This window comes from Pyrus communis, chromosome 8, assembly GCF_963583255.1.
Source record: "Pyrus communis chromosome 8, drPyrComm1.1, whole genome shotgun sequence".
Lineage (NCBI taxonomy): Eukaryota > Viridiplantae > Streptophyta > Magnoliopsida > Rosales > Rosaceae > Pyrus > Pyrus communis.
This window is the reverse complement of record NC_084810.1, coordinates 1,295,418-1,320,131: the sequence shown is the minus strand read 5'-3', so window position 1 is coordinate 1,320,131 and position 24,714 is coordinate 1,295,418. Positions and strand designations below refer to the sequence as shown.

The 24,714-nt window shown below is 40.7% G+C and overlaps 6 protein-coding genes across 6 annotated transcripts; all 6 read left to right on the top strand.

The window, feature by feature from the left end:
• The first annotated feature begins 3,938 nt into the window (after positions 1-3,938).
• On the top strand, positions 3,939-5,697 carry LOC137743456 (protein VAPYRIN-LIKE-like). Its single transcript, XM_068483348.1, has one exon. The coding sequence runs from the start codon at positions 4,069-4,071 to the stop codon at positions 5,479-5,481; it is 1,413 nt and encodes a 470-aa protein (XP_068339449.1). The 5' UTR covers positions 3,939-4,068; the 3' UTR covers positions 5,482-5,697.
• A 1,280-nt stretch (positions 5,698-6,977) lies between these two features.
• On the top strand, positions 6,978-8,094 carry LOC137742777 (histone H2AX). Its single transcript, XM_068482725.1, has 2 exons — positions 6,978-7,284; positions 7,744-8,094. The coding sequence occupies exons 1-2, from the start codon at positions 7,090-7,092 to the stop codon at positions 7,963-7,965; spliced, it is 417 nt and encodes a 138-aa protein (XP_068338826.1). The 5' UTR covers positions 6,978-7,089; the 3' UTR covers positions 7,966-8,094.
• A 1,088-nt stretch (positions 8,095-9,182) lies between these two features.
• On the top strand, positions 9,183-12,415 carry LOC137743566 (uncharacterized). The gene is made up of 11 exons (XM_068483485.1): positions 9,183-9,333; positions 9,411-9,619; positions 9,717-9,805; positions 9,900-9,956; positions 10,199-10,307; positions 10,401-10,502; positions 10,596-10,660; positions 10,786-10,889; positions 10,992-11,056; positions 11,379-11,433; positions 11,822-12,415. The coding sequence occupies exons 1-11, from the start codon at positions 9,276-9,278 to the stop codon at positions 11,980-11,982; spliced, it is 1,074 nt and encodes a 357-aa protein (XP_068339586.1). The 5' UTR covers positions 9,183-9,275; the 3' UTR covers positions 11,983-12,415.
• Positions 12,416-12,916: 501 nt separating this feature from the next.
• On the top strand, positions 12,917-18,986 carry LOC137742603 (serine/threonine-protein phosphatase BSL1-like). Its single transcript, XM_068482511.1, has 21 exons — positions 12,917-13,312; positions 13,408-13,468; positions 13,584-13,662; positions 13,854-13,933; positions 14,044-14,138; positions 14,267-14,366; positions 14,452-14,521; positions 14,650-14,751; positions 15,023-15,104; positions 15,204-15,374; positions 15,492-15,675; positions 15,768-15,969; positions 16,050-16,217; positions 16,354-16,592; positions 16,845-16,929; positions 17,019-17,117; positions 17,205-17,404; positions 17,489-17,564; positions 18,099-18,234; positions 18,305-18,444; positions 18,554-18,986. The coding sequence occupies exons 1-21, from the start codon at positions 13,108-13,110 to the stop codon at positions 18,635-18,637; spliced, it is 2,658 nt and encodes an 885-aa protein (XP_068338612.1). The 5' UTR covers positions 12,917-13,107; the 3' UTR covers positions 18,638-18,986.
• A 700-nt stretch (positions 18,987-19,686) lies between these two features.
• On the top strand, positions 19,687-21,847 carry LOC137743876 (pentatricopeptide repeat-containing protein At2g22410, mitochondrial-like). Its single transcript, XM_068483810.1, has one exon. The coding sequence runs from the start codon at positions 19,749-19,751 to the stop codon at positions 21,822-21,824; it is 2,076 nt and encodes a 691-aa protein (XP_068339911.1). The 5' UTR covers positions 19,687-19,748; the 3' UTR covers positions 21,825-21,847.
• A 925-nt stretch (positions 21,848-22,772) lies between these two features.
• Positions 22,773-24,631, top strand: LOC137741736 (protein SLOW WALKER 1-like). The gene has a single exon (XM_068481452.1). It carries the CDS (start codon positions 22,855-22,857, stop codon positions 24,502-24,504), a length of 1,650 nt encoding a protein of 549 aa, XP_068337553.1. The 5' UTR covers positions 22,773-22,854; the 3' UTR covers positions 24,505-24,631.
• The last annotated feature ends 83 nt before the right edge of the window (positions 24,632-24,714 follow it).

The following is a 24,714-nucleotide window of genomic DNA, read 5'->3' as shown; positions in this document are numbered from 1 at the left end:
TCATAATAAGAATAAATTATTTTCTTAAACATACAGCTGCGCAAGCCGATGTAAAGAAAATGGGGGGCAAATAGGCCTAGATTTGCTAAGAAAACATGTAATATAATAAGTCTAGGTTAGTGTCGGCCAAGTCTGGGATTTATTGCCCTCGACCATAGGTCCTTGTGTGCTTTCTGCCGCGAAGACGTGATGCTTAGGCTGAGGGTTGAAAAAAATTCGATTGGATCAAAGAGGAAAACGTGGGTCTCATTTGCCAGGCCATGACTCGGCAATCAATTAAGGGTCTGACTTCCAAGTTTTAAAGTGGAATGCCACATCGCGGCATGTGGTTAAAATTCATTTTTTCAATCTCGCCGAGAGATTATTTGTCAAGGGGCTTGGAAGTCATCACGTTGACGCATTTGACCCCTCGGTGATGGAATCAATGCAAATGATGTGGCCTAGTATTTTTGTGCATCAAGGTAGCATTCGGTGGAGTCCTCCAAAAGGTGAAAAGAGGGCTCAGAAGTATATGCATGGCAGCTGTATATCCATGCAATCACATGGCGAAGGAATCTAGGAAAAAGAAGAAATATGCTTGCATGACAGAAACAACAAATTTGGGTCAGTATCGGCAGTGATTTCTGGGTTTTATTGCCCTCGGCCATATGGCTCGGTTGATTCTCACTTCCGACTGAATCATGTGTTTGTTCAATCATTGATTATTGGTGGTCTTTGGTGACTCAGATAAACTGCTTTCAGTCGAAACCCATAATTGCCAACACCGCAATATTTTGACGAACTTTGGTCTTTAACTTGAATTTCATATACGGCGAGCTGAGCTTGACGATTTGATGGCAACAATTGTCACCTTTTTATGCATCACAAGATCAGTACCTGCATGAATTGACTCTTTGAAGAAATGAATTACGTGTCTTACATTACTCTCTCAGTGTCCTACATCAAGGAGGAATTGATTATGTTTCATCTCAAAGACCCCATTTGTTAATCAGTACGTGATGGTGGTGCTTTTTGTGTTTTCACATTGGGTGTCCATTTGTTTTTTAAGACGGCCGAACGAAGAGTACTGGCTTCAAAGGTTGTTTCATGGTCGAGATATGTTTGGCATTTTCTTACTGATCGAACTCGGCGGACAATTCTTTGCTGAGTCATGTATTGGAAAGGTTTAGTTTCTCGACGACGTTCTTCGATGGTAAATGGGTCAGTTTCATATTGTTAACACTGCAGACCAAGCTAACGTTTGTTGTTGGCGAGTTTCTCTTGGCCGTTGTCATTGGTATACAGATCGCCATGAGCTAATGTGCCAAGGAAAATTTATAATTGCCTTGCTCGCGATATGTTTTCGCCGAGTCATGTTTGTGCTCTGTGAGCATATATATCATTTGTTTACTTGGTGGAGTTTAGTGGAACACACTTAGTGGGCAGTTCAGTGATTTGTCCAGAAAGGCCAATTGATAATGTCATTTAATGACATATTTTTCTTTGTGAATTATTTGGTGAAAGCTCATCTTTGGTCTAGCATCAAACAAATTCAAGCTCAATCCTATGATTAATTCGGTAGGGTTCGAGGGTCTACAACCAGCATTTTCTTTAAAGACCTAATTTTTACAATTCAAGGTTGATTCGCCGAGCTCAGCAAGACATTATTCCTTTCCTTCTAACTATGCCAACTTCGGTGGTATCCACCCATTCGATCGACACCATTCAGTTTGACAGTAATTTATTGGTTGAAGTAAAAGAGTGGGATCTATTGGGAATGACATCATTTTTCATTGTCGAGAAGCTAGTGATAACCGAATATTTAGAGGAAGCCAACCGTGCACCCCATCTATTTGGCTATGAGCTGAGTTCGGTATTAATTTATTCGGTGGAGTTATTTGGCAGCTACAAAAGTTCAAATGCAAGCGCAAATTTCCTTAACCATTCGACTTACAGGTCGAACCTCAAAGAAACTAGGGGGCTGTGTTTGGACCCAAAATTATATCATCGGCTCATGTAATCAAGGCTGTTGAGTAGGCATAGCTCCCAATCGTCGGATGGAAAAGTGAAGATAATTTTATTATTGTTAAAGGATAATATTATGGTTTTATCATAATAATTATTTTTTAATTATCTATATCTTCTTAAACTAGATAAATAGTATGCGAATTATATCCCAAGCAACCAGTACGGTTCGATTTGATTTGGGATGTCTAACGGCACTTGGAGGCTAAAAATGAATTTGAAATTCATTTGATTATGATGCATGCATGGATGAGTTTAATTGTGACGGAGGATAATGATTACTTTTTGGCTAGGCTATGATGGTGAGGAAAGACGCATAGGTAGGCTAGGCTATGATTAGATAAGTTATGATGGGATAAAGATAAGTCAAAGTTGGAATAAAATAGGGTTAGCATGTAGAGTCTTATTTGTCATCCAGATTCGCATGTGGTCATCGTTCTACTTCTCAGAATATTACATTACGAAGTCTTTGGGTGTAATTGAAATCTCTACTTATCGTCCAGGCCGTGCCAATCAAGAACTGAAACTTATAAATACAGAGGTAGCAACAACACGAAAAGTTTCTCTAATTCAACACACTAATTGCCTTGCGCAAACCTCTCAAACATCTTGAGATTTTTTTTATTTTCTTTTTCCACCAACACACTTTCAATTTGGATAAACAACACTGTGAAGGCAACCATGACATCTTCAGTTTAGATAAACAACATTGTTGCCGTAGAATCAGCTGTTCCTGGAGCACCTTCAGTTTGGATAAACAGCATTGCGTCGAGACCGACTGGTTATCTATCAAAGTCTTAGTCGAGAAGGATTTTCGAATCCTTATTGGCAGATGTCATCTCATTCGTCATCTCGACAAAGTGAGGTGTTACAAGTTACTATATTCGGCACATTGAAAACTGAATTTGATATTAAACTTCGCAAAACTAGTAGCCTTGTCTTCAAGCTCTAGAACCCGAAGGCCGAGGTGTGTTCCTTCCTCGGCCATAATCGTAAGATTAAGAAGTCAGCAACGCGCTCAACGCAACATCAATACATTTTACTCCTCGGCCGAGCTCAGCCGACGAGTTGGCACGCCTCGCATACAATTGAAGGACGTAGTTAGCTTATTAATTACTCGGCCTGTGCGCCACGTAGGCTTGGTAGTTTTTAGGGTCAACAATTCCATAAATGAGGAGCCTATCTTTATGGTAGAGGATCATCGTCGGATTCTTTTCCTACGGATCATAAGAATCCAACAATCGTGTTCGTTTATTGTACATTGTGCAGTTATATTTCGTTAGGTACTATTTATATTTAAATTTTAAAATTTAAATGATTTTTGACCGTACGATGTATGATGAACAAACACAATTACAAGATCTTTAAAATTTCTAGGAAAAGAATCATCCTTTTCCTATCTTTATCATCTGCCACTACTTGTTGAATTCTTGACCAAATATGATCTCACTTTATGGATATTTCATTATCAAAACATGGAGCCTGCTACGAAACCTACCTCTTTGGGTCATCCCAGTTGAACTTTCAACTCTTGCATCAATCTCTCTAGAAGAACTTTCCACAGATTGGGATGACACTTCAATAGTATCTAAAATCCAACAACATTAAGTATCTCAAATCTTTTTTTCATACAATAATACATGATTAATTTGAGATACTGATACAATGACATTTCGATTGTATGTAAGTTTTTCTCTAAGTTAACTAAACACGATCACGTGCCAAGCTTCATATCATCTTACTTGAATTTTTGAAAAAAATAAGAAGTTTGGGTCTCAAACTTCAAAGTTCCATATTCAAAAAAGCCAACAACCACTCTTTCGTTGTCAAAGTCCCCACCATTAATTACCACTTGATTACTTAATAGCTTATCCAATAAAAAATTGAATTTACACACTCAAAAAAATAATAATATTACAACTTTTGCATGAAAAGGACATAAGGGAGGAAGAAAAAGATCAAACAACCAAACCAATCACCATTTTCATCAGATATCCAAAACCCCAACACCGAATTTTCCCGAGAAAATCACTTTCCCGGAAAATTTCCAGTTTCAGTTTCGCCATGGACAGGCTGGTGAAGCCAGACGTGAAGGAAGTGGAGCTCAACTTCAAGCGAGACCAAAAGTGCAGCACAACCTTCCGGCTGAGCAACCTCATGCATACCATGTCCGTCGCCGTCTCTCTCACCACCACTAACCCATCTCTCTTTTCCTTCACTCAACCCCTCTCCATAATCCCGCCGCTCTCTTCCTCCTCCTACACCCTCCTCCTCTCTCAGCCGTCTGATGAGCCCCCGCTCTCCCTCACAACCAACCCTCATGACGTCATCAACGTCCAGGCCTCCATGCTCCCCACAGGGAAAGCCGACCAGGAGCATCTCCGCCGCCTGTTCCGCCGGCCCGGGCCTCACGTTTTCCGGGACGCTACTATACCCATCTCGTTTGTGGGTCCGCACGTGGTTGAATTTCTGATTTCTCAGCTCACCCGGATCTCGGAATTCGATTCGTTTTTTAACAAGGCGATTTCTGGGTGCTCTGGGGCTGAGCTCACGGCGCTGCTCGGTCCCGCCATAGCTTCCGGGAATGCTAATTTGGTCTCTGACCTGATTGACGCCGGTGCAGTTGTGAATCAGAGAGATTCGGATTCCGGGTCTTTGCTATCTCTCGGTGTTCGGTCCGGAAACATTGATATTGTGAAGGTTCTGATCGCCTCCGGCTGTGAAATTGGTAATTCAGCAGACGAGGTCTTGCACGACGCGGCGGCGATGAACCGGGTCGATTTGTTTGAGATTTTGTACAAGACTCTTGATGGAATTGACGTGAATTTGGTTGACAAGGAAGGTCGAACTCCGATTCATATCGCGGCCGCTCACGGCCACGTCGAGATGTTGAAGTTTTGTATTTCTGTCGGAGGCAATGCGGAGGTTACGGACTCTAGAGGTCGGAGTCCGCTTCACTGGGCGGCGGAGAAGGGGCATTTGGGGGCCGCAAAGTGTCTGTTAAATTGCTCCAATGTGAAATACGCCGTCACCAAAGACGGAAGGACGGCTTTCGATCTCGCCGCTGCAAACGGGCACACGAGCCTGCTGGGTTTCCTGCGATACGACGACGTCCTGAACCGGGCGGCAAGTTTGGACGACGCTCACGGGATAAAGAGTTGCCTTGCGAAAGGGGCAGAGGTGAACGGGAGGGACCAGAATGGCTGGACCCCTTTGCACAGGGCGGCGTTCAAGGGGAGGATCGAGTGTGTGAAGGTGTTGCTTAATCATGGTGCTCTGGTGGATGCCGTGGACGATGCCGGCTACACGCCGCTGCACTGCGCGGCGGAAGCCGGGCACGTGCAGGTGGCCCTGTTGCTGGTTGCTCATGGAGCTTGTGCCAATGTGAAGAGCTTGGAGGGAATTGTTCCCACCAATTTGGACCGTTTCGACTTCAAGAACCACCCTGCTCTTTTTCAACCCTTGTGTCATGAATAAGAGCGAGCTTAGCCGGGAAATAAACGCCTATCACGCAGCTAAACTTACGTTGTACTTGAAACGTCAATGTGATGGTATTTTGTGTCGATAACGCAATAATAAATCTGCGATTGACTTAAAATAGTGTCACATTGCAGATATAATTAGGTTTAGTGATATCGTGATTGTCGAATTTCTTGTTGCATTATGTGATCAATGTGTATATATTTGTGTTAATTTTATGATGTTTGTACAAAGACGAAACTAGAGATTTGCATGAATTTGGGCATCCTTTAATAACAAAGTCACAAATTAAAAAGTTCAATAATGTACTCAACAAAACACTTATACAACTTATTATAATATCCCTCGACATGTTTCATGTTTTCAAACGTTGAATGGTAACTTATTACTAATACCATCAAATCTCTCTCTATAAAAAATGATCATGTTATCATTTATCCATTGATCTCCCATCTAATTTCTCAACATAAATTTTACGCCCAAATATGCTCTTACAACGATGACAATAGTGCATCAAAGAGTTAATACTAATTGAGTGGGGCATCCACCCTAGCTGAGCCTAAGCTAGCTTCGTCAATGTGTTTTTATAACGTGGATGGGAATGGTGATGAGTTTGAATGGTTTCTTCAACCCATGTATACTACGAGAATCAAGATTACTATTTCTATCCTTTTTATATACCTTGAAGTAATCTCACTCTGATGAGTAATGACGTGTTTACTTATTTAGAACAATTTTGATCCCCGACTTCCTCCATGTTCTCTCACCAGAATGCTTGCTAGTTGTTTCCTCTAATATCGGAAATTCAAGTCTCTCTAGTTTCATTGGACTTGTTACTTTAGTTGAGTTTTAAATCTGGATATGGGTGGGGAGTTGTAGTTGGAGACGATGCAGGCGTGCAAACAATGCATGTGTTGGAGACAGGATTAGCAATCCTCTATTTTTCGGGGGTCTCACTAAGACCACCAAATGAAGCATTTAGTCGAGACAAGCTCGACTTAGTCTCATTAAAGTCACATCTTGCTTGCATCAAACACAAAATTGTAATCCTCGCTAAGCCAGTCCAATCCAATAAAGCTTAGTGCAGGCAAATAAACATGTTTTTTTTGAAAAGACTCATGCAATAAAGCTAGTACGGACAAACAAACGCACCCTTAAAGTAGAAGAAAAATGACTCATGCAAGAAAATGTGCAGGTGAGCAAAACTCAGACTGGGTTAGTAAAAGTGGCCAGGCCAGCGTGATGGGGTTTTACAGGGGCCTAGCACAGGTACAATGGGTTTCTCAAAGCAAACCAAAGCTCACCGTTTTGGAGGAACAGTTTCGAAACTTTGAGCCATCGACGCACCTTCCAAGTTTCCCTCGTCCTAAAAATTTTCCCTCTTTTTCCAATTCCGCCAAAAATCAAATTTCCACGCTGGCGATCCGCGCCTAACCTCATCAGCCAATCAAAACACAGCACTCGCTATTACATAAACCCACGCCCTTCCCCAAACCCTTCAAAGTATCACACACCTTCAAGCCCCACGCCGGTCGCACCGTCGCTTTGCCTCTCGATTTTTCGCCGCTAGGGTTGCAGATTCCGGTCCGAATTTCAAAATTCGATATGAGTTCTCCGACCTCCAAAGGCGGCAGAGGCAAGCCCAAGGCGTCCAAATCCGTCTCCCGATCTTCCAAGGCCGGCCTCCAGTTCCCCGTCGGTCGTATCGCTCGGTTCCTCAAGGCCGGCAAGTACGCCGAGCGTGTGGGCGCTGGCGCCCCCGTCTACCTCTCCGCCGTCCTCGAGTATCTCGCTGCTGAGGTTTGTGCTCTAATCAGCTTCATTTCGATTGTTCGTTTCTCTTTTCATTTTCCGATTCTAGGTGCTGTTTGGCTTCCGAGAAAATGCTGAATCGAGTAATGTTTGTAATGCGATTTTTTATATTTTGAATCGTTCTCATTGAAAATGGCTTTTGATTGGACTCGACTTTCATAAGTTCGAAAATTTTAACAATTTATTGCTGCGCTTTGTGTTGTTTATCTGATTTTAGACGCTTGGTGCTGTTTGGCTACTGAGAAAAATCTGGAATTGAATTCGGCTTCTGATTCGAGTTACATTTTGAATTGTTTTCATCGTGAATGACTTTTGATTGGACTCGATTTTGAAAATTTCAATAATTTACTGTTAAGCTTATGTTCATTTTCTGCTTCAAGTTGCTGTTTGGCTTCTAAGAAAATGCCAGAATTGCACTGAAACGATTTGGTTCGATTGGATTTACAGGTGCTTGAGCTTGCTGGAAATGCAGCCAGAGACAACAAGAAGAACCGAATTGTCCCGAGGCACATTCAGCTGGCTGTGCGAAACGACGAGGAGCTGAGCAAGCTTTTGGGAGCTGTCACGATCGCAAACGGCGGTGTTATGCCCAACATCCATCAGAATCTGCTGCCGAAGAAGGTTGGGAAAGGGAAAGGCGAAATTGGATCCGCCTCACAAGAATTTTAGGGTTGTATTGTTGTAATCTGGAATTTAATGGGTTGTAAAATTTTGGGAAATTTCAGGCTTAATACAGATTTATTATAGTCTTGTTTGGTATCTGGAAAAGTTTGCAACTTTTTGTGTTTTAAAGCGTGATTATATTGTATTTTGGTGCGGTTCAATTTTAACAATTATTTTTTTTTAACAATTTAATTTGTGAGTATTCTTGGTTGTCTGAAAAAAGCGTACTGTTGGTGCAATTGAGAATTGCCCAATGTGTAATTGGATTTTTGAGAGTGCTACAAGGTTTTTTTTTTTTTTTTTATCTAATTATAAAAAGTTTAAAGTTTAAAATGTTAATAATAATTTTTTTAAAAAAATTTAGGGCAATAGCCTTTTAAGGTTTATATAATAATTCTGAAAAGTTAATTTTGTCGTTTGAGAAATGTTTTTAAACAATTGGAAGTTTTTTTAAAGAAAATATTTTTGAATTTTAAAAGCATTTAAAGTTTTTTTCTACAAGGAGCATTAAAGTGTTTTTTCATGATTAATTTATATTTTTATTAAGAATTAGTTTTAAAAATATTTTTCAGTTATTTAAAAACACTTGCTAAACGAGAGCATACTAGCATGTGTGGAGATGCTAAATTGTATAACATGCAGTGGTGTAAAAATAATGGGAATTTTAACAAAAACCTACTGATATTGTTCATTTTAACGAAAAAAATCATATTTTTACATTCAAAAGTCAATCATGGTACTATTTACTTTATCTTTTATTTTGTCTTTATCATTAAAACTTAAAGTTTTCAAGTTATTTTTATTAGTTTTCTTAAAAATAATAGCTCTATATTTTTATAATAGTATTATTTACATACTTTTTTTTTTTTTTTTTAACAAATGATATTATCTTCATTAAAAGGAAGATGATAGGCTTAGCCTGATAATGAGCTAGTAATAATATGGTTTAAATTCACCATTGACGAGAATCGAATCTAAAATCTCTCATTTATAAGTGAATCGTAGTATTAAATAACACATACCTATTTTTTTTTATGATTATATTATTTACATACCCACTTTTACTTTATGCACATAGTTTTTTTACTACTAATTTTTTTTCAATTTATTTAATTTGACAATAAAAATTTGAGAGGAGCAGGTGAAAATTAAAAATTAGTGTACGGAAAGCATTGCCCACGTTTTATCAACCCAACCCCTGAAATCCCGACCAAAACAAGTATAAGAACCGCCGAAATCCGTCACTTCCATTTTCTCGTTCCCCGCCGCCCCTCTAGCAATTCACAGACTCCAAGGGAGCTTCTCCGGCGGAAGCAATGGCGGTGCCGCTCGTCAACCTCGCACCGAATCTAACAGTCTCAAAGCTCTGCTTGGGTTCGTCAAACTCTCCCTTCTCCATTTCCAATACTGTCCCTTGCATTCCCACTGAGAATCCGACTCATTCTTCGCAGGGACGATGACTTTCGGCGAGCAAAACTCGCTGCCGGAGTCATTTCGGCTCCTCGGCGGAGCTCTCGAGGCCGGAATCAACTTCTTCGACTCGGCAGAAATGTACCCGGTGGTTCAGCGAGCAGAGACTCAGGGTAGGAGCGAGGAGTACCTCGGCCGTTGGATTAGAGAGAGCAAAATCCCTCGAAACAGCGTCGTTTTGGCCACCAAGGTAGTTGATAAAGCTCTGGTTCTAACAATTCACGCCAATGGTGTTATTATGTTAGATTTCTTTTGGTTTTTGATGTGGGAACGTTGTGTTGATGCAGGTTACGGGACCGTCTGGGCAGATGACTTGGATTCGAGATGGCCCCAAGTGTTTGGATGCCAGGAATATCGCCGACGCCATTGACAGCAGGTTTGATCAAGCATATAGTTCATAATTTTAGTTCTGCTTAAGCACTTTGTGTTATGACTATCTTAGTGATGGGATATGTAATGATTAAATGCAGTTTAAGGCGGTTGCAGACGGATTACATTGATCTTTATCAGATTCATTGGCCCGATCGGTTTGTATGTAGACTTTTTTTTTTTTTCAGTTGTTTGTGAAATTGGTGGAAAATTCAAGTTAATTTTAATTCTGGATATCCCATTGCTAGATATTGTTCAAAGTTTCTTTCTTGCCCCCAACTGTGTATGTGTACTTCACAAAGAAGTTTGCTTGACTTCACTGCGGTTTGGAGAAACTTGTGCTTCAATGTGCACCGAGCGTTTAGTAAAACTTTCAGCTCAGTTATGACTGTTTTTGTAGCTATGTTCCCATGTTTGGAGAAACTGAATATGATCCAACCAGACAATTTTGTTCGATTCCTATAGAGGAACAGCTGGATGCTCTTGGGAGAGCCGTTGATTCGGGTAAGGTTAGTTTCATACTGTTGGTGTTTTTCTCCTCTTTATTGCAATGTTTTGAGAACATGGTGATGGCATAATGATTGAAAAGTTCTGTTTTGTAGATCAGATATGTTGGTCTTAGTAATGAAACACCGTATGGTGTCATGAAGTTTGTTCAGGTGGCTGAAAGGAGCACTTACCGTCCAAAGATTGTGTCTCTGCAGGTTGTTTATTTGATAGAATTCACTCTCACTCAAATGGTTACTGTATTGCTCCATCAGTTTTTGGACTAATTAGACTTATTGTTAATTTGATAGAACGCATACAGCTTGCTCTGCCGAACTTTTGATTCTGGATTGGCTGAATGCTGTCATCATGAGAGGTATTCAAGGGTTAGATTTCAGTAAAAACTAAACCATTTATCATGCATGAAACTATAGGGAAAATTTGTTTGAACCTTGACCTGCCCTTGCCCATTTCTTGATAAAGTTCAATTCAATATTTTAGGATCAGTTTACTAGCTTATAGCCCCCTTGCAATGGGTATACTCTCTGGGAAGTATTTTTCGCCTGATGGGGGTCCACCAGATGCTCGGTTGAATGTATTTAGAGGTCAGTTCTAAAATTTTCCCTCTAATATTTTAGAACGTAGGTCTTTTCTGCACTCTCAAGTGGTGATCTTGTATGAACGAAACTGTTATGTTTCTTCCCCAGGGAAATATTCGGAAGGGGAATCCAGATACAACCTGTCTAATCACATTAGAAGAGCAGCAGCCATGGTGCATATGTTCTTCTTTTAACAATTTAACTTTAATAGGTTACTGAAGATTTCTGAGTCCAGGGTTTCAAAGAAATTTTAAGAAAGTTAAAGAAAACACGTTTTTAAACTCGTATAAAAATCTGGGTACGAATATTGTAATCATACCTTTTTACTGAATTTTATTTCGATCTCAAATTTATGTCTGACTTTGCATGCCCAGCAGTCTCTTTTAGGCGATATGTTACTTTTGTTTAGTGTATCATACGTAGATGGTGGGTGTTTCTGCATATATGCCATAGCAGTTCATGAATACCTACAGTTCTGTTCTTTTATGTTCACAGGAATACTTTAAGATTGCAGAAAAGTACAGTCTTCATCCAGTATCTCTCGCAATAGGTTCGCTCTCTCTCTCTCTCTCTCTCATGGTTTCTCCTTGTACTTGTCCATGTAGAACTGTTGTTTTGAGTTCAGAGAATTGATGTTGCTAATTACAACGTCTGTAATTATAAATGAAGTATTACTTCTAGATAAGTTCCGAATCTGCTCGTTCCTCTTCCCTTTTTCTTGACCTGGTTGCTTAAACCAGACAGCCATGTACTGATTTCAGAATGATTGCTGGCTCTCAATTGTTGGATTAAAACCGTAGTTCTTTTAATTGCTTGAGCTAACACATCTTTTGTAGATTTGACATATACAATGTGGTTGTCCTTAAACTATGTTCATATCGCAGTTGTTTACAGTCATCGACCTTGTACTCAGTATCTACGTTCTTTGCATTTGGCAGCCTTTGTTTTGAGTCGCTCCCTCGTTGCAAGTGTTGTTTTTGGAGCAACCAAGTCGTGGCAACTTCGGGAGGTCCTAGATGGATGCAAGGTCGAGCTCACACCAGAAGTAATCGCGGAAATTAACAAGGTTCATGAAAGGTTTCCGAATCCATGCCCCTGATCACAATTCATTCCATTAAATTTCTTTCTTGTCGGGAATATAATCGTCTTGTTTCTGGTCTATATTATATCATCTGTCGGATTAGTTGAACTGCTGTTTAATGATGACATTGGTCTAGAAAAGTTCAGAGTTTGTTTCCCGCACAGCACCTTGTAACTTACGGAAGTGCGCTTCTTCTCCCTCACTGAAAAGTAGGCCACTTGTACATTCTTCCTGCCTAGTGTCCGAAAATTTTGCCGGTCTGAGTGACCTGACCGGTGGCGTCGACTGACGGGCATCGACGGAGGTGAAAAATGTTGTGCTGTGCGTCGTTAGATTCTGAGTTAACACACCATTTGACTTGCTACTTCTTTTTCCATATTTGAACTTCCTTATGCATTTATGTCAACTTTTTAATAGTCTTCAAGGAGAAAGAGCGCTTTACACGTAGTAATACTTTTCTTGTTCGTTCTAATGACGATATTTGGTCTACGTGACAGTATGAGTTTGTCGTAATTAGGTATTCAACTTGTCATTCATAAGAGTCGAACATTAGACTTTTTATTTACAAGTAAAAGAGCAATATCAATAGACTGTCATACTATTGAAAGTTATCGTATAATACTTAATTATACCTATACAAGTGTAGATATTCTTTAAATTCGATTGATCGGAGCATCCACGACTTTCTCATAAAAGTAGAAAATATCAACATAATACGTGCATTGATTATACCACGAAACTAGATATTTCTATTGTATAATCTACTAGTCCTAAGTGAGCTAAACTTTTTTTAACTCGACACAAAAGGATACGAAAATAACAAATTTAAGAGTTGGATCGTAGTTGAGTCACCTGTTTTGACTGTACTACGTAGCGTCGTTGTAGTCTACCGACCTCCACGATTATTCAATTAAATTTCATTAAAATGTATTTAAAAGAATTTAAAAAATAAATAAAGAAAATTAAAGTGTCCGGAGCCGAAGGCCGGGCCCCAGAAGCACCACAGTCTCAGCCAAAATCGATCAAGGCTTTATCATCGTCCCCGCTGAGAAAGTAGAGAGAGAGAGAGGGAATCAGCAGATCAAATCAAACGGCTCTGCTAGTTGCTGGTGGTGGTGCTCCTGCTTCCGGGTTTGGGTTTTGATGGGGTCGAAGCCATGGCTGTTCCCGGCTCCGACCTATCGTACTCTCGAGACCTTTTGGGATTGCGACGACGACGCCCCTGGTCCACGCTGCGCTCACACCCTCACCGCCGTCGCCGCCACCAAAACCCACGGCCCCCGTCTCATCCTTTTCGGTGGTGCCACCGCCATTGAAGGCGGTGGCCCCTCCTCCGCCCCTGGCATCAGTTAAAATTTCTCTCCCTCCTCGATGTTTGCTTCACTATTTCAATTCGAATCTGGATTTTGCTTTTGTTTGGAGTTTGATTGATTGTGAATGTAGGGTTAGCTGGGGTGACCAATTCGGTGCATTCCTATGATATTCTCACCAGGAAATGGACTAGGTATTTTCTAATTGCTGTATTAATTTTTGGTTTTCGTATTTCAAAAAACTTGTTGGAATTGAATTGGAGTCTTACTGATCGTTTTCTGCTTTCGGGGTTGTTCCAATTCTTGCAGAATGAGGCCTGCAGGTGAGCCACCTTCTCCGAGGGCAGCTCACGCGGCAGCTGCGGTGGGCACTATGGTTGTATTTCAGGTGAATTGAGTTATACATTTCGAGGAATGATTTGAAATTTAGAGTCTTTTGTGTTTACTGGGGTTTAGAGATGGATTATAAGTTTAGAGGTTCTCTTTAACTGGGTTTCTGATAGTTTCAAAGTTCATGAATCAACTTCTTACTGGGTTGAATGAGTGTTAAACTTGATATGTGCGAATTTCTATGCTTAGGGCGGCATAGGTCCTGCTGGGCATTCCACAGATGATCTCTACGTGCTGGACTTAACCAACGATAAATTTAAATGGCACAGGTGAGTATAACTGACTTTAACTGAGCTTGTTCTACTTCAGAGTTTATTGATTAATGCTCAAAATTGCAGTACAAAACATTTGTACTTTTGTTTTTGTTGTCTGTCCGTAGAGTGGTTGTACAAGGACAAGGACCCGGGCCTCGCTACGGCCATGTAATGGACTTAGTTGCTCAAAGATATCTTGTTACCGTCAGCGGAAATGATGGTGTGTGTATTCACTAAACCCTAAGTGTTTGCTATCCATACACTTCACTGTTGTCAAATGCAGGGCCTTTTTGAAGCATTTGATGTTTACTGTCTTTATTTAATATATATATATGTATATTTTTTTAGGAAAAAGAGTTCTTTCTGATGCTTGGGCTCTGGATACTGCTCAAAAACCTTATGCATGGGCTAGGCTGAACCCAGAAGGTGATAGACCATCTGCTAGAATGTGAGTAAAAAATTCATATGTCGAGAAGTGAAATGTTGTGAAAGTTTTGGTGGACTTTGTTTTTTGAGCCAAGATTATTTTGCAGGTATGCAACAGCCAGTGCTCGCTCAGATGGTATGTTTTTGCTTTGTGGTGGAAGAGATATTTCTGGAACGGTATGTGGAATCTGAGTCTACCTCTCTATCATTCTTGTATATTGCCTTTATCAATTTATACTGGGGGTCTTTTGAGCTAAACGGGTTATCTGATTTTGTTTGATTTGCTCATATCTATGCTCCCACAGCCTCTAGCAGACGCTTATGGACTGCTTATGCATAGGAATGGTCAGTGGGAGTGGACCCTTGCACCTGGTGTATCCCCTTCACCAAGATATGAACATGCGGCGGTAAGTGCTAATATATAAACTAGGCATGCAAAGTTACCCATTTGTATGTTGCATGATTACTTTATATGTTTTTTTTTTCTTTTTTCTTTGAAGTGAAGCACATGGTTTACTGAACATATATTTGGCAGTAGAAACCATAATTATCATACAATGTTTGTGGTACTATTGCATTTTGCATTTTCTGCTCAACTAGCTGCCTATCTCTGAGTTATCTTTACCCTTTTGAGTTCGAACCTTATTTTAGCACCTAATTGTCATATTCTGTCATCAGGTTTTTGTTGGCGCAAGATTACATGTTACAGGAGGTGCTCTTAGGGGAGGTCGTGGTATAGAAGGTGAAGCAGCTATTGCAGGTAATGTTTTGGTTGCTAAATTTGTTACCATGATTATGTAAGCTCATTAAGTTTTCTTAATACCTTTTGTTTCTATGTTCCTTTCTCCTTATTTGATAGTATTGGACACTGCTGCTGGAGTTTGGTTAGACAGAAATGGGCTTGTGACTTCCTCACGCACAGGAAAGGGACAGAATGACCATGATCCTTCTTTGGAGCTCATGCGTCGTTTTCGCCACGCAGCTGCATCTCTTGGTTTTCGTATATATATTTATGGTGGTCTTAGGGGAGGTATTTAGAACCTAAATGAAAATATGAATAATGTCATTGAATAATGGATGCAGCCTTCCTCTGCTTATGTGGTTCAATCATGTTTTAATATATCTTTTGTTTTATCTTCTTGTACAGACATCCTGCTAGATGACTTCCTGGTTGCAGAAAATTCATCAGTTCAGTCTGAAGGTAATTTGCCTGTTTTAACATCTGAGAGATCCCCAACTGTATCCAGTCCCAGAATGTTTCATGCTAACACAAGTACTTTTGGAACATCTTCTGATGGTGAACCTGAGAGTACCTCATCAACTGGCTTGAGGTATCATTCCATATCCTCTTTTCCCTCTCTACCAAGTGCTTTGACTGAGCTACGTGCTCATAATTTGTGCCAAACATCATTATTTTTGGCAGCATGGACAAAAATTCAATGGAGAAACTCCGGGAGGCTTCTGCTGCCGAAGCTGAGGCAGCCAGTGCTGTTTGGCAAGCTGCGCAATCAGCATCTGCTACTCCTTCTGAAGAAACATCTGTTTCAGATGATAACTCACAAGTTGCAGAAACATTGTCTGATGGTAGTGACACCGAGGCAGATGTTCGTCTTCATCACAGAGCTGTATGTCTTTTACATCAAAACCTAATTGAGGGAAATTTTCATCTTTAAGTGGCATAAATTATAATTTGCTGTTGTTGTAGGTTGTCGTTGCCAAAGAGGCTGTAGGCAACTTGGGTGGGATGGTGAGACAGTTGTCTTTGGATCAATTTGAAAATGAGAGCAGACGAACGATTCCAATGAACAATGACTTATCACATCCTAACAAAAAGTACACCAGGCAGAAGTCTCCACAAGGGCTACATAAGAAGGCAAGCATCAGTTAACATTTGATCTTTTTCCTCTCTTTTTACACACTATTTCTGGAAGGAATTTTTGTTATTGTTAATTGACAGGTTTTTTTTTTTTTTTTTTTTTTTTTTTTTGGGGTTATCTATTACCTTTCAGGTTATATCTACATTGTTGAGGCCTCGAAACTGGAAACCCCCTGTCAATAGGAAGTTTTTCCTGGATTCTTATGAAGTGGGAGAACTTTGTTATGCTGCTGAGCAGATATTTATGCAGGAGCAAACAGTTCTTCAGCTGAAAGCCCCTGTTAAAGTATTTGGCGATCTTCATGGACAGTTTGGTGATTTAATGCGCTTATTTGATGAATATGGATTTCCATCTGCTGCGGGAGACATAACGTAAGATGACTATTTGTGCACATTCCATATCTGTCAATATACTTGTAGAAGGAATTTGTTTACACCAGAACTTTGACTCGGATATTTACTGGTGAGGTAAAGTCGAATATGAAGAATTTACTCCAATTCTTCGCTTAATAAATTTTTGAAGTGTTAAGAGTTTTTTCAGAAGCTTTTTGGCTGATGACACCCATATAAACTATGAATCTAAGAATAAATCAGACTTTTCAGCTAGTCTAATTATTGTTACAGGTATATCGACTACTTGTTTTTGGGGGATTATGTCGATCGAGGACAGCACAGCTTGGAGACCATAACTTTGCTCCTTGCACTGAAGGCAAGTTCTTCTTTTAAGTAATCTAATTTATATTTTTTTTTGTACTCCCCACTTTTATATTTGACCATATGCCCTGATTGTTTTTGCAGATCGAGTATCCTGACAATGTTCACTTAATACGTGGAAACCATGAAGCTGCTGATATCAATGCACTCTTTGGTTTTCGTATTGAATGCGTTGAGAGAATGGTATGGGCTTTAATTATGCAGACATGATGCAGTCTTTTCTCTGGATTTGAGAATAATAAAAGTTAATAGTAACTTGTGTGCATGTAGGGCGAGAATGATGGAATCTGGGCATGGACTCGGTTCAATCAACTTTTCAACTATCTCCCACTTGCTGCTCTGATTGAAAAGAAAATTATCTGTATGCATGGAGGCATTGGGAGATCTATCAATTCTGTAGAACAGATAGAGAAGCTTGAAAGACCCATTACAATGGATGCTGGCTCTATAATTTTAATGGATCTTTTGTGGTACACTCTTGCTCAGTTCATCTGTTCGTTTGCTGTTAATATAATTGCTCATGTTTACGATCCTATTGACATCTATGTACACAGGTCTGATCCCACAGAAAACGACAGTGTAGAGGGCTTGAGACCAAATGCCAGAGGACCTGGTCTTGTCACCTTTGGGGTACGCAGTTTTGTGTTCTTTTTCTGAATTTGTACTCGAGCATTACTCGTCTTCTTATGACTTTGTTTTTCTCTTTCTGGCATTGATACTGCGCAGAAGTGTCTGTTAGGGTTTAGGTGGGGGTCACTTATCAAAAAACAAAAAGTAGGAGCCACTAATATGACGTTAAATTTATAACAATTTTGACAGTTCTCATACAATAGGAAAGATATAGCCGTTTGTGATTTACTGAAAAGCCCAACACTTTGAGAACTGTAGTCCAAGCGACAGTATAGGCAACCGATTGAAACTGCATTCTTTAACATCAAACGAACTGTACATTTGATGATCTGAGAGCAGGTTTGTTATACCTAATAATCACCATTACTGTAGTTTGGCGTTACGTCAATGTCAATTTTCTTTTGGAATACCGACAGCGTGTTGACTGAGTCCTATACAATCTTGTTTTTTCGAGAACCCTCGCATGTGCATAATTTTAAGTCTTAAGGTATACATACTTGCACCGCCGTACTAATATATTCTTGCTACTTGCAGCCTGATCGTGTCACAGAATTTTGTAAGAGAAACAAATTACAACTCATTGTAAGAGCTCATGAATGTGTCATGGATGGATTTGAAAGATTTGCCCAGGGACAGTTGATCACTCTTTTTTCTGCAACCAACTATTGCGGTAAGCAAAATCTTTGTAAGTTTCTTTCCATGTTGCAGTGCTCGCAGTCTCATATGGCCTTTTCTTGCAGGGACGGCAAACAATGCTGGTGCTATACTGGTCGTTGGCAGAGGTTTGGTTGTGGTTCCAAAATTAATCCATCCTTTGCCACCTCCTCTTCAGTCACCGGAGACATCTCCTGAACGGGTCATAGACGACGCATGGATGCAGGTAAGCACATCTATAGCGTTGTTTAATATGTATATGCCTTTAATGGAAAACTCCCTTATCATTTCCCCTGTTGCCTCTCACATACTCTCGTATCTTTTCTGTTGAGCAGGAGCTCAACATTCAAAGACCACCAACGCCTACTCGTGGTCGACCGCAGCCTGATCTTGATCGAAACTCACTTGCATATATATAGCTCACAGATTTCAGTATTTTCCAACCAGTGAATGTGACAATCCACATTTCTCCCGAGGCCCGATCCTTTCCCAGTTCCCGCATTACATCGTGTTCTCACTTGGATGTTATCGTTGCAGAAGTTGAAGCCTCGTCTAGTGTACACAATCTTAGAATGCTCGCGATTTCGACGTTTAGGGACCGAATTCTTCGTTTCCCGTTCATCGATTGTAATATATGTACAACAAGAAGAGTTTTTGAAGCTAAATAGAGAGAACTTATAGGGAAGGGAAATTGGTTAAGTTTTGTTTCACTGTGATTTATGTAACATAAACTTCTTTCGTTTAATCATTTCGTAAGTGTTTGTTCTCTTTTGGGTAGTGGTGTTTCAGAACAACCTCATAGATTTGTAATTGTATATTTGTTCTCTTGATAGTTGATACAAGCAAATTGGGAGCGGGACAATCGAACGCCGGGCCTCCGTGCATCGGCAAATGTTTTTAACCGCTCGAGCTACAAGTTTTTGGCTTCTCAAGAAATTAAAATCATTCACATCTCATTGCAAATCCAATCTTCTAAATTGCGGGAACAAAAAATCCGATTCTTCTTTTGTTAAATTTTAAGCGGTCACTCGTTGAAAAAAAAAAGTGTGGCAGGGAACTCATTTTAAACTGAATAATACAATAATGTGACTACCACGTTTGTCTACCCAATAAATTAAAAGACAATGTTTGGCTATTCAATGATGAGTAGAAACTCTTACTCAAAACTCTTCGTTTTTGAATGACAGAGTTTTTTCTTATAATCAAAACAGTTCATTTTATAAATCACGTTGTAAAAATCGCCTCTACAAAAAAGGAACTAAACCTAAGGTCATTTGGTTAATCTATTGTAACAAATACATACATGGTTCGTAATGCTCCTACTAATTCCGTTCATCTGTTTTTATACAATTTGATGACTAACGACCTTAATTTTAATTGATTTTTTTTCACAGAGTCGATCTTTATAGCGTAGTAATAATATAAACATTTTTTATCATAAACACAAAATTCTATAAATTGGCAACGGACAATTTTGAGGAAAAACTTATTCATTCTTTGGGTTGCGAAGTATTATTCTAAATAAAATGAATGAATTGGATCCTTTTTAACTCTACATTTGAGCTAATAATTTGCCATGTTATGAAGTCCCACTTCCACTTTCTGCGTTCTACTCACAGGCTCCAAATTCTGAGACAATTCTCGTCAGCCTCCGCCATTAAACCCACATGGAACTCCAAAACCAACGTAATAATCACAAACCCAACTCTGCAGATCATGGAATCCTGCACCACCATGCTCCAGCTGAAGCAAATTCAAGCTCAAATGACTACCACCGGCCTCATCACGCACACCTTTCCGGTCAGCAGGGTTTTAGCCTTCTGCGCTCTCGCCGACGGAGGCGACATTCGATACGCGCGTCTTCTTTTCACCCAGATTGGAAAGCCCAATACGTATATGTGGAACACAATGATCAGAGGCTACTCAAAGGCTCAAATTCCAGCAATTGGGTTTTCGTTTTTCAGTCGAATGGTTCGTGAAGGTGTGGAGATGGACAGCCGAAGTTTTGTTTTTGCGCTCAAGGCGTGCGGGCAGTTTGGGAGAGTTTTGGAGGGAGATTCGATTCATTGCGTGATTTGGAAGATGGGTTTTGATTCTGATTTGCTGGTACGAAATGGGTTGCTCCATTATTATGCTGAGGGTGGGTTTCTAAGTCTTGCACGCAAAGTGTTTGATGAAAGTTCTGCGAGGGATGTTGTTACTTGGACCGCGATGATTGATGGGTATGCAGGAAGTAATTGTTCTGATGAGGCTATGGAATTGTTCGGCTCGATGTTGTTGAGTAATGTCGAACCGAATGAGGTTACTATGATTGCAGTGCTTTCGGCGTGTTCCGAAAGGGGAGATATTGTTATGGGAAAGAGTGTTCATGAATACATACAAAAGAAGAGTGTGAATTGTAGCCTAAATTTGCTCAATGCTTTGTTGGATATGTATGTGAAATGCGGATGTTTGCTTGCGGCTCAAGAGACTTTTGACAACATGAAAGTCAGGGATGTATTTTCATGGACTAGCATGGTTAATGGATATGCAAAATGTGGGGACTTGGACTCTGCAAGAAAGTTTTTCGATGACATGCCCGAAAGAAATGTAGTATCTTGGAATGCGATGATTGCTGGTTATACACAGAATAATCAACCCAATGACGCGTTGAAATTGTTTTATGACATGGTGGAGTCAGGTATGGTTCCAACAGAGGACAGTTTAGTGTGTGCTCTATCTGCTTGTGGTCAATTGGGCTGCCTGTATTTGGGTCAGTGGATTCACAACTACTATATCGATCAAAAGCGTATTCTACGCAGCGTGATTCTGGGGAACGCATTGATGGACATGTATGCCAAATGTGGGGGTATAAATTCGGCCGCACAACTCTTCAACGAAATGCCAGAGAGAAATGTGGTTTCTTGGAACACCATGATTGCTGCATATGCCGGCCATGCGAAGCAAGCGCTTACTCTGTTCGACCAAATGAAAAGTACGGGACTGAAACCGGATTCTATCACATTTGTGGCGGTCTTGTCTGCTTGCAGTCATGGTGGATTAGTTTCTGAAGGCAAAGAGCATTTTGAAAGCATGGCTACGGATCATGGGATCGAGCCGAAAAAGGAACATTATGCTTGTATGATAGATTTACTTGGAAGAGTTGGATTGCTCGAAGAAGCTTACGAGTTGATAAACAAAATGCCAATGGAGCCAGGGGAGTCTGCTTGGGGTGCACTTCTTAATGCATGTAAAATTCACGGGAATGTTGAGATGGCTAAGTTTTCTGCTGAGAGACTCTTAGAATTGGATCCCGAAGACAGTGGTATTTATGTACTGCTTGCAAATTTATGCGCTAATTCGAAAAGGTGGGACGATGTACGGATCTTAAGGAGCATGATGAAAGAGAGGGGTGTGAAGAAGAATCCGGGGCGAAGCTTGATAGAGGTAGAGGGTGAGTTTCATGAGTTTTTGGCTGCTGATAAATCACACGCTCACTCACAAGAGATTTATAAAGTACTAAATGAAATATATTCGTTCTCCAAATTAGTCTCTTTCCCCTCGTACTACCTTCCCTCTCTCTCTCTGAACCTCGGTTCTTCAGACGATTTTACAACTTATGATTAGGTCTGTTTGCGAGAGAATTTTATTTTTTAAGTTATTAATATTTTTAACACACATATTCCATAATTTATATAATGACACATGATGTACCACTCTATGTGCCGATTACATTGAAAAATCTCTCTTTCTCTAGAGAAGATTAGATAGCACCATCATACTTTCTGACCGAATACTATTGATTGGGCCTTGCAAATAGGAATTGGATCCCCTCCTGAGCAGATGGTGGGGATCCTCAGGAACTACTAACACGGACCGTTAGATTTTGATCCAACAACTACAATTATTATAACTTTTAAAGGAACTCTATGATTGTAGCCGTTAGATCAAAATTCAACTGTCTATATTAGTGGCTCATGAGGATCCCCACCATTTGCTCGGGAGGGGATCAAATTCCTTGCAAATATATGTCTTTGTCTAGAATTCCCAAAAAAAAAAAAAAAAAAAAAAAAAAAAAGGGGAAAAGAAAAAGGAAAAATGTATCTTTGTTCTAACTACCCCGTAAGCCCATACAGAAAAGATGGGTTGATTTTTTTACATGATAAGATCCAATCATGTCGTGTATGATACGAACAAACTACTCACTATGAAAATGAAAAACGATTGATTATCTACCCAACAAGATATATACGGTATTATCTATAGTAAGGGTCTACGGTAATGGTGAAAAGTGGTCTAAGCCTTGCACAGTGTGCTAACTATAATAATTTGGTTTTGAATTTTCTCTGGTAAAAATCAAACTTAAGATCTCTCACTTACAAATAAAAAAAAATATTAATAGACCTAAACAGATATATCACTAGACAATATACTAATTGGGTTGGATTTTAAGTGTTTTTCAATTATTTAAGGGTACAAGTGGGAATTATGAGAACTAATTTTTTTGTTAAAAACAAAACAAATGGACTCAAATAAAATTTCTCAAAAAGAGATATATAAGACGGCGTCGTTTCGCGATCTCCCCATCAAAGCCAAAACCCTAACACCAGCAAAACCCTGACCCCAAAAGCGCTCAGCCCCAATTCGAGCTCCATCAATGGCGGAACCACAAATCTCCAAGACCTTCCCTGTGAAACCCAAGCACAAGCCTAAGCCCCGAACCCCCAAACAAACCCCCGAATCCAAATACTGGTCCTCCTTCAAAACCAAGCAAATCCCTGACCTCATCTCCTCCATCACCTCCCTCACCTTCTCCCCCAACGCCCCACACTCTTTCGCCGCCGCCCACTCCGCCTCCCTCACTCTCTACAACCCCCTAAACCAATTCTCGCCCACCGCCACCATCTCCGCCTTCCGCGACGTCGTTTCTTCAGCCTCATTCCGCTGCGATGGCCTCCTCGTCGCCGCCGCCGACCTCTCTGGCCTAGTCCAGGTCTTCGATGTCAAAACCCGAAACCCGCTTCGGAAACTTAAATCCCACACGCGCCCAGCTCGGTTCGTCAAATACCCAGCTTCTGACAAGCTCCATTTGGTCTCCGGCGGCGACGATGCCATTGTCAAGTACTGGGACGTCGCTGGCGAGACTCCGATTTCCGACTTGCTCGGCCACAAGGACTACGTGCGGTGCGGGGATTGCTCGCCGGTCAGTTCGGATATGTTCGTTACTGGGTCATATGATCACACGGTGAAGCTTTGGGATGTGAGGGTTAGAGATTCGGGGTCGGTGATGGAGGTGAATCACGGAAAGCCGGTGGAGGACGTGATTTTCTTGCCATCCGGTGGATTAATTGCGACGGCTGGCGGCGATTCTGTGAAGATATGGGATTTGATGGCAGGTGGGAAAATGGTGTATTCGATGGAGAGCCACAATAAGACTGTGACTTCGATTTGCGTTGCGAAAATCGGAAAGGATAGCGGGGAGGAGGCGCAGCAATATAGGATTTTGAGTGTGGCATTGGATGGTTACATGAAGGTGTTTGATTATGCAAAGATGAAGGTCACTCACTCAATGCGGTTCCCTGCGCCGCTAATGTCGGTAGGGTTTTCGCCCGATTGTATGACGAGGGTGATTGGAACTTCGAACGGGATGATCTATGCTGGGAGGAGGAAGTACAAGGAAGGCGCAGGGGGTGGTTCTGATGAGGAGCTAGATAGGCCGCTTTCGAAGTATGAGAAGAGGGAGAAAAGGTTGAAGGCCTTGGGGGATGCTGGGGGTTTGGGACCTGTGATGGAGGAACCGCAGATTCAGGTTTTAAGGCCTTCGAATTTTCGGTATTTCCATAGAGGGCAAGGGGAGAAGCCGTCCGAGCGGGACTATGTGGTAATGAGGCCAAAGAAAGTGAAATTGGCCGAGCATGACAAGCTATTGAAGAAGTTTAGGCACAAGGATGCTCTGGTGTGTGTCTTGCGCAGCAAGAATCCGGAGAATGTCGTGGCGGTGATGGAGGAATTGGTGGCGAGGAATAAACTGCTGAAATGCACGTTGAATTTGGATTCGGAGGAGCTGGAATTGCTGCTGAAGTTCTTGCAGAAGCACTTGACAGTGCCAAGTTACTCAGGGTTGTTGATGGGGTTGACAAAGAAGGTTCTTGAGACGAGGATTGAGGACATTAAAGCTTCCGATGCGTTGAAGGTCCATATCCGAAACCTTAAACGGTCAGTTGAGGAGGAAATTCGGATACAACAGTCGTTGCAGGAGATGCAGGGTATAATTTCTCCGTTGTTGAGAATTACTGGAAGAAGATGAATACTTAGGTTGGTTTTTTTTTCTGATTTTACGAGGCGGTTAGGTTTTTCCGATGTGTTTGCTTAATAGCTGCCTGAGTTCACTTGTCATGGCAAAGAGTATCTGCAATTTTGTGTTGTTTTTCTCATGTTCTTTCTATGTTTTAAGCAATCTCAGATTTTCGAGATAGAAAACGTGTGGCTCATGTGCAGTGGAGTTTGGAAGTCAACT